This window comes from Sander lucioperca, chromosome 5 (assembly GCF_008315115.2).
Source record: "Sander lucioperca isolate FBNREF2018 chromosome 5, SLUC_FBN_1.2, whole genome shotgun sequence".
NCBI lineage: Eukaryota > Metazoa > Chordata > Actinopteri > Perciformes > Percidae > Sander > Sander lucioperca.
In genome coordinates, this window is record NC_050177.1 from 15172652 (window position 1) to 15182244 (window position 9593).

The window sequence follows — 9593 nt, forward strand, 5'->3', positions numbered from 1 at the left end:
ACTATGGAGTCCCCTACTGGAGCCCCATACAGGACTCCATTCAGGGTCTCCAAGAAGGCCGAATACTCCGAGCTCTTGTTTGGTGCATACGCACAAACAACAGTCAGAGTTTTCCCCCCCACAACCCGCAGGCGTAGGGAGGCGACCCTCTCGTCCACCGGGGTAAACTCCAACGTAGCGGCGCTCAGCCGGGGACTTGTGAGTATCCCCACACCCGCCCGGCGCCTCACACCCTGGGCAACTCCGGAGAAGAAAAGAGTCCCAACCCCTATCCAGGAGTATGGTTCCAGAACCGAGACTGTGCGTAGAGGTAAGCCCCACCAGATCCAATTAATAATAAAATATAAATATTTGAAAACCCCGGTGTCAAAATAGGCACTTAGTGTGAAAAATAAAACCTGTGTAGCGTTTACCATGATCCTCCTGACTCTGAAAAACAAAAATTATAACATTTTACAAGATAACTTCATCGTGTTACATTTTGTTAAAGGATTTCTTAAAGTTTAGTTAAACCTTTAAAGCTTTCTTCAGACTGTGTACAAATAAAGCATTGGTCACAAACAGTATTCAATCAACAAACAGGAGAGAAATTAATTCCTCATACTTACCATTCCTCAAGTGTGTGTTGTTATACTAAAGACATTACACAACAGTTTAAGACATTGCGTGAACCCTAACAATCACCTACTTCTGTCGGACTGTGAGTCCGTCCTAACTGAGCTGAAACTATGGTTCTGCATCTTTTAACCTTTTCAAGTGAGAAGACGCCCACAGCAGCAGTCTGACCTCATTATCAGAGCTGAGAGAATTGAAACCATTTCCCCTATTCTAATTATTCTCACAACTTTGCCTTCATCTTACGCATTTAAGCTAGAAATCAATATTAGCTTTAGCAATTTAGCTTTTCAGCATTTACACACATTTTCTGCAGGCAATGCATTATCTAGTTATTCTTCCATACATTTTGTGGTAGCCTACTACGTATGCATACCTTCAGCTACATAAACCATTCAACTATCAATATGTTCAGCTCTTCAAGGATATGTTAGCTTATTTCTATCATTTACATTTTTTTAAATGTTAAGCCTTTGTCTAAATGAAATTGCATTAGAAACGACTGTATTTGCCAGGTATGAGGACACATACGAGGAATTTTGCTTTGGATTATACAATGCTCACAATGTGCTTACTCATACAAAACAAACAACAAAAACAAACAATATATACACACTATAAACAGAAACAATATAGACAGGTGAAGCAGTAGTGCAATGAAGAGTGCAAAGTGTGCAGGAGTAAATTATTTTTATGTTAAATTATTATTATTTTAATTATGGAGCATAGCGCAAAGGATGCTGGAATAAATAAGTATTATTATATAAGTATTATATTGCAATATGAACAGTATGAACAGCTCTGAAATAGAGAATGATGAATAAATATTAAGTGGAACCAGTAGGTGCTGATTAGAGACAGTGTTGCTGGGTTATTGTACAGGAATTGAACCTGACACTGTGATTCAGAAGTCAGCTGTTCATCAGAGTGATGGCTTGTGGAAAGAAACTGTTCCTGAGTCTGTTGGTTTTGGTGTACAGTGCTCTGTAGCACCTACCAGAGGGGAGAAGCTGGAACAGGTTGTGTCCGCGGTGAGATAGGTCTGCAGTGATGTTTCCTGCCCGTTTCCTGACTCTGGAAGTGTGTAAGTCATGAATGGAGGGCAGGTTGGCACCAATGATCTTTTCTGCAGTCCTAACTGTCCGTTGTAGTCTGCTCCTGTCCTTTTTGGTGACAGATCCAAACCAGACAGTGATGGACGTGCAGAGGACAGACTGGATGATGGCTTTGTAGAAGTGGATCAGCAGCTCCTTAGGCAGGTTGAGCTTCCTGAGCTGGCGCAGGAAGTACATCCTCTGCTGGGCCTTCTTGATGATGGTGTCAGTATTGGGCTCCTACTTTAGGTCCTGGGATATAGTGGATCCCAGAAACCTGAAGCATTCCACAGCAGACACAGGGCTGTTGAGTATGGTGATGGGAGAAAGAGTGGGGGGGCTCCTCCTAAAGTCCACGATCATCTCCACAGTTTTGAGCGTGTTAAGCTCAAGGTTGTTCTGACCGCACCAGAGAGCCAGCTGATCAACCTCCCATCTGTAGGCCGACTCATCACTGTCCCGGATGAGGCCGATGACCGTTGTGTCGTCAGCGAACTTCAGGAGTTTAACAGATGGGTCTCCTGAGGTGCAGTCATTGGTGTAGAGGGAGAAGAGCAGTGGGGAGAGCACACACCCCTGGGGGGTGCCAGTGCTAATAGTCTGGGTGCTGGATGTGATGTTCCTTAGCCTCACCTGCTGACTCCTGTCAGTCAGGAAGTTTGTGATCAACTGACAGGTGGAGGCTGGCACAGTGAGCTGGGTGAGTTTGGTGCTGAGGATGTCCGGGATGATGGTGTTGAACGGTGAGCTGAAGTCCATGAACAGGATCCTTGCATATGCCCCTGGAGAGTCGAGGTTTTGCAGGATGTAATGCAGTTCCAAGTGACAGCATGGGGGTGGGGGAAGGTGATTGTCTGAAGTGTAAGTTGGTGTAGGGGAGGGGTGTGACTGTGGGCTTTTCAAACCTACAGTAAAATCCATTCAGCTCGTCAGCCAGTCGTTCAGGACCAGCAGTGTTGGGGGATGGTCTCCTGTAGTTTGTGAGTGTCTGCAGGCCTCTCCACACTGACAGAGGGTCGCTTTTTTTCATTTATCACATGGTTTGGCCAACGTCTGGGACAGTGGCAGATCTTGCAGCCAGCATGGGAAGTTGGCTTAATTGTTACAACACCCAAACAGTTGTCATCTTTGACAGATATTTGTAGGTGTCTGCCAAGGACTGTGAGAGACATAGAAGAGCAGGATAGAGCTCCAAAGAGTACAAGCTCTCATTGACTACACCTCTACCTAGTCGAGACAAAGTCTTGAAAAACAAGCACAACAAACAAAGGCTGAGCGAACTCCTGTGTACTTTCAATGTAGGAAGTAAGATCATGATGGTCAGTAAAGCGGACAGCATTGACACTCATGATGAGGCCAATATATCACTTATATCTTACATGTTAGATGCTGTCAGACATGGGGCTTCAACTGTTCACATTCTCAGTGATGACACAGATGTCTTTGTGCTTATGGTTTATTGGTATTGGAAGGCTGGTATCACAACTAACCTACAGATGGAAAAATGGAATGGCACTGTTCTCAGCATAAATGCAACTGCAGAGAATCTGGGTGACCAATGTGGTTCCATTCTGGCCATGCATGCTCTTGCGGGATGTGATACCACCTCTTATCCTGTTGGGAAGGGGAAGGTGTCTGCACTCAAGGCCATGACAGTCGTACCTGGTAAGCTTCTCCACTGTATTGGATCACAAAAGCAACGAGGGCTTTCTTTCTGGCTCTGTACAATCAGAGGAACTCTGTAACCTTGGATGCAGCCCGGTATGAAATTTACCGAAAGCACAAAAGGTCCCCAGCACTGAAGACACTACCTCCTACAGAGCGCAATGTGCACCTTCATGGAAGACATGCCCACCTACAGGTGCTGCTAATCAGCAGACCAGCCTGATCCACTGGCTGTAGATATCACCTTGTTTGGATGGGACAAGAAGATGGGCCTAAAGGAAGGAGAGGAACTGATTATGCCCACCTACGATTCAAGTCCAGTTGCTCCTCCTGCTTTGTTAGATGTCAGCTGTGGTTGCAAAGCTGGGTTGAAACCTTGCACATCAGCAAAGTACAGCTGTGCAGCTGCAGGTCTGGCCTGTACCAGTTATTATTCCTGCAAAGGCAATGATGTTATATGCTGCAACATAATTACACAACACCAAGAACACAAAGAGAGGGATGAAGGGTCTGGAGAAGATGATGACAGAATAGACGACGATAGTGAAGATGATTAGGCTGCCTTTTGTTAAATTAATTGTGAGGCATAGCAGTTTGCCTGAAGGCGGTAGCCAGTGTGTGCTTTGTGTGGTGCGGAGGTGAGGCCCTATTGGTTAGTCTTGCGTCTGGCGGGCTGACCCGGGTTGCCCAGACTCAGTTTTAACTCTTGTGTCTGGCGGAGTTTTAACTGGGTCCTGGGCTGACCAACGTGGGCAGCCATTCTGCCATTCGGGCATGGCCCTAGCGACTTGCGGGGCCTGTCTTGTATGGCATGTATATAGTGTATATTTGTACATAGTTCGTTGATCACACATGGTGATGTAATGGGCTTAGGTAATATCATCTCATTGGGTGTCTTAAAGAGCTACCCCATTAATATGTATCGTACAGTTGCAGGATCCAAGTTATGTCAAATACCCGCATTGCTTTTTTCTCCAGAAATGCATAACATTCAGGCTAACAAAGATTCATTATTTATCCAAAAAACAATTTTGAATCTTCGAAAGAGTCAGGAGGGGATTCAGCTTCACTACACCCTGAAAACAATGCATCAACATTCATAAGAGCACTCATGATTCTGAAACGTAAGATTGTTTACCATTAAAACAACGTAAAATTATGCCTGAAAGTAATCCAAATTTGCTTAAATAAATCAAAATATGTAATAAAATTAGCTCTTTGAAATCTGGAAATGCCAGAAATTAAATCAGCATCCTCTAAAACCTCCACAACCACTCACATATTGTACAAATTGGCCATACAGTGCAAAATATGTGGTCAAAATGGATGATTAAGCTAATAATGCTAATTATGCTTATTGCTCAACATATGCAAATTAGCATCCAGCAATTTACGTATACTGGGAACATTTCTGCAATAAAACATTTCCGGGTTCACCTAGTTGGCTACTAGACACAGACATTATTCAAACTTTAAACTATTCACAAATTGTTTAGCTATTACACTTTTATTCAGCTTTTCTGTAAAACTGACTGGAGAAACTGATTCTTCTTTTATTATTTTAAAGTTGGGGGGATGCTAGTCTATATCCTCGACATTCCACTTCCAGGATTGCTCCGATGTCGCATGAATGCTGTCCCCTTCCTCTTTCTTTGTGTTGGCGTTCTAAACTCCGGTGGATTTGGAGGGTAAATCCAGACAGCTAGCTAGACTATCTGTCCAAGCTGAGTTTTTTCTCGCACATCTGTTTTACAGCGGCTCGGTGGGGAGCTCAGCACCACCCATGCCGATTGTGATTGACTAGGTACTATTTACATATCAGTCTGTAATTGGGAAAGAAAACAAAATGCATTCATTATTCTTTCTACATCAGAGGGTGAAAGGAATTGTCTTATTTTGGAAATGGTTCAGAGTTGAAGAAACTGGACCTTACAATGGAATTTACCTGGCGGGTAAAACTAAGATTGCCATCAAATATAAAACCGAGGTTCTTAGCATGTGGTCCGGTGTAGGCACTAAGGTAATTAAAGCTGCAAGCAGCATTGGACGGGCCCTCGCACCTCTGCGCACGTCGGGGTTACTGGCGGATGCCGCTCCTTGTGGCCGTGCATTTGCGCAGCACTCAGACACCGCAAATCATCACCGGTGAAAAGGAAACTCCCTGCTGAATTCAATGATACCTCACACAAGAATCTACGTCCTACAGTTCATTAGCTGTGAAAGGGGGCTAAAGCATGGGGGAGGGACAAACCATCACCAATCAAAAGGAAACTCTCTGCTGAGTTCAATGATACCTCACACAAGACTCTACATTAAATGGGTCACCAGTTATGAAAGGGGCGTGGCTTAAGCATAGGGGACGGGCCAAACCATCACCGATGAAGAAGCAACTCTCTGCTGAGTTCAATGACACCTCACACAAGACTCTACCTTAAATGGTTCAAATGTTATGAAAGGGGGCGTGGCCTGAGTAACTGGGCGTGGTTAAAGTATAGGGGGTGGCTCAGTATCACTTGTAGACAACACATTATAATTTTCATGTAAATCAGATGATGTTTGTCATATAAGGCTGATTTCCTGTTGCCAGCGGGGGGCGCTATGACCAAAAGTCAATATTGGCCTGTATTTGTCCTCAGGCCTGGACTCTTGTTGATTGTGGGAAATTTCAAGCAGATATGACAATGTACACTGTAGTTACAGCCACTTTCTCGTTCATCGCTAAACACTCAAAATGGCTGCCATGCCACGCCCATACCGTTTGATGAAAAGTTAATAAAAAAAAAAATAGGTGTTGAGATGGTACAGACCAAATTTGAAGTCCATTGGATGAAATCTCTAGGAGGAGTTCGTTAAAGTATAGCACCTTGACTTTTAGGCCTACTTCCTGTTGCCACTAGGGGGCGCTATGGCTTTGAGTCAATTTTGTCTGGTAAATGTCCTCAGAGTTAGAGACTTATGAATCATGAAAAGTTTCGAGCCAATTGGACAATGTACAGTCAAGTTACAGCCACTTCCTGTTTCAATGGCGAAATGCACAAAATGGCCGCCCCACCACGGCCATGCCTTATGACGAAAAGTTTTTCTTTTAATAAGTTTTTTTATATATATATATATATATATATATATATATATATATACAGGGCATGAAATTGGCACCCGCCCACCCGCCAAATGCGGGTAACTTTTGTGATTGGCGGGTGAAACTGTCAATCTACCTGCCACATTGGCGGGTAGCCAATGAGAATTGAGTGATTCAGACTCGTAACTATCGGTAAGCAGGGTACATGGTTGCTTACGGGCCTGGTCCAATCAGGGGCCCGCATCACTGGAAGACATTGATTGACAGCCGGGGCCCCCTATCGCATTTTCATTACTCACACAATCCCAGCATCCCACGTGCAGCCACTGACCAAGCGTGACTGAAAACGGGTTAAATTAATTTCCTAGTTTCTGATATGAAGACGAGACGTGTATGTGATTTGAACATCTCACATTACAAACAAAACGTACAGCGAAAGACTGTGCAAAACATTTCAGACCGTCCTGCCAACCTGTAGACATTTTAACATCAGTGTACGCTGTAACGATTTTTCACTCTAAAGTCAGCGCTGCTGTTTCAAATTGTCGGCTCTCTGCAGCGGGCGGGGCTGCTCCGTTTCCCCCGCGACTGACGCGCACACACAATCACACACACAGACACACAAACACACGCACGCACACGGTGGATGCAGGAAAAAACGCAGATGAGACGTACAGGATGACCTAAATTGAGGACAGCTACGTTATTGTAAGTGTAATGATAAGTTAAAGTCCAATAAGTACTTTATTAAACCGTATGAATGTGTGTCCAAGGCCAGGATAGGAAATTAACTAAACAATGTAAAGATCAACAAGCCAATGACAATGACAGATATGTTCATATTTGATTCATCCAATAAATTATTTTGTGTCTTAAATCCACCAGCCTTTTTCATATTATACCAACATTTGCAGCATCCTGAGCCTTTTTGGTAAAGTTCCTAGAAAATCTCAGCCTAGAGTAATTAATTAATAGTAATAAGTATTATTCTCCCCAAAACAAGTTTCCTTTTTATTTATTTTTTTATTTTTAAGAACTATACAAAAAACATTCATGTGTTATGGTGCGCATTCACCAGTGTTTTGTTGTTGTTGTGGTGTGCGTAGGCTACTCCTGATTTTGTCAGTCATCTCATCTCTTATATGCAGTGGCATAACGAGCCAACACCGGGCCCCTATGCAGGATTATCAAGGCGGGCTACCATCAATAGGACAGGATCATAGAGTCACAGCAATTCCTGTTTTTCACCTTTATGACGCAAAAAAAAAGTGGCTGGTAAAAAGTCCCTGTGGCAGGTGGATTTAAAAATCCACCTGCCACAGTGGCTGGTGGTCAAAAAAGTTAACTTCATGCCCTGTATATATATATATATATATATATATGTGTGTGTGTGTGTGTGTGTGTGTGTGTGTTTAGTAGTAATGTTTTTATTATTCTTACCTACAATGTACAGGTTTTATACACCTTATGTCTATTGATTTTTGTTTTGCTTAATAGGAAAACAATAAACAATGAAAACGCTAAAATAATTACAAAAATCCAATAGAAGAACACTGCATGAATCTACTTTTGGTGATTTAAAGAAAATCTTTCACTTAATGATTCAAAGCAACCTTTTCATCTGTGTTTTATTACAACACACAGTTACAGGTTGTCACATTGTATAGTTAGATGAAAAAAGTACTGACAAAGGTAACTCATTTAATAAATGTATTCATTTTTATTCATGACGAGCAAAGCTCTTAGTTGTCAGATAACATTTGTAGTTACATTTCCCCCCCAAAGAGCAGACGTCTACATACAATGCGTATTTTGGACATTTTCAGTCCGTACAGTAAAGGGTTCATGAGTGGTTGGCATGTAAGCCAGTACAATGACAGAACAATGCGCAAAATATTGGGTAAATAGTTCATATTAAACCTGCTCTGCATTATTTCAAAGAAAGCTCCAAAGGAAAAATTCAGCAGGGAAAAAAGGTGAGGTGTGCAGGTACTGAGAGCTTTCTGTCTGGTCTGTTTAGAACCAGAAAAACACACTTTAAGAATTCTCATATAAGAGAAAAGAATTAAGATTATAAGAGCAAAGATTACTGTAAACATGTGAACAAGTCCAAAAATGTTATTGGCTGTTGTGTCAGAGCAGGCCAGTTTGACAACATAATAGTTGTCACAGTAGACTTTGTTAATAATGTTTCCACACAGCTGTAAAGGAGCAGTCAGACCAAACACTACCAAAGCATTGGCAAGAAAAGAGTACAACCATGTTAGAGCAATAAGCATGGAAATCTTTTTAGATGTCATATGAGCGTGATATTGTAGAGGATAACAGATAGCAAGATATCTGTCATAAGACATGATGGCTAAGGTCCAAAATTCTGTAAGTGCATAAGAATACAAACAGAAAATCTGCAGGAAACAGAAGGGAGCAGAAACAGTGTGAATGTCAGAGAGGATCTGAACCAGAAGGAATGGAAACAACCCTGTACTACCATACAGTTCATTTACAAACAGGCTGCACAGAAAAAGGTACATAGGTTCATGTAAGCTCCTGTTCATACAGATAACCACAATCAGCAAAAGATTGGTACAAATTATTACAATATATAAAGATATGATAATAATAAAATATAAATATTTGAAAACCCCGGTGTCAAAATAGGCACTTAGTGTGAAAAATAAAACCTGTGTAGCGTTTACCATGATCCTCCTGACTCTGAAAAACAAAAATTATAACATTTTACAAGATAACTTCATCGTGTTACATTTTGTTAAAGGATTTCTGAAAGTTTAGTTAAACCTTTAAAGCTTTCTTCAGACTGTGTACAAATAAAGCATTGGTCACAAACAGTATTCAATCAACAAACAGGAGAGAAATTAATTCCTCATACTTACCATTCCTCAAGTGTGTGTTGTAATACTAAAGGTAAGACATTACACAACAGTTTATGACATTGCGTGAACCCTAACAATCACCTACTTCTGTCGGACTGTGAGTCCGTCCTAACTGAGCTGAAACTATAGTTCTGCATCTTTTAACCTTTTCAAGTGAGAAGACGCCCACAGCAGCAGTCTGACCTCATTATCAGAGCTGAGAGAATTGAAACCATTTCCCCTATTCTAATTATTCTCACAACTTTGCCT

General features: G+C 42.0%; 1 protein-coding gene across 1 annotated transcript; it reads right to left on the reverse strand.

Moving 5' to 3' along the window:
* Positions 1-8185: 8185 nt before the first annotated feature.
* On the reverse strand, positions 8186-9253 carry LOC116055555 (olfactory receptor 11A1-like). The gene has a single exon (XM_031307563.2). It carries the CDS (start codon positions 9150-9152, stop codon positions 8220-8222), a length of 933 nt encoding a protein of 310 aa, XP_031163423.1. The 5' UTR covers positions 9153-9253; the 3' UTR covers positions 8186-8219.
* Between the last annotated feature and the right edge of the window lie 340 nt (positions 9254-9593).

Excerpts from the sequence above, each read along its gene's own strand:
- LOC116055555 (XM_031307563.2), bottom strand. The coding sequence starts at position 9,152 with ATGGTAAACGCTACACAGGTTTTATTTTTCACACTAAGTGCCTATTTT.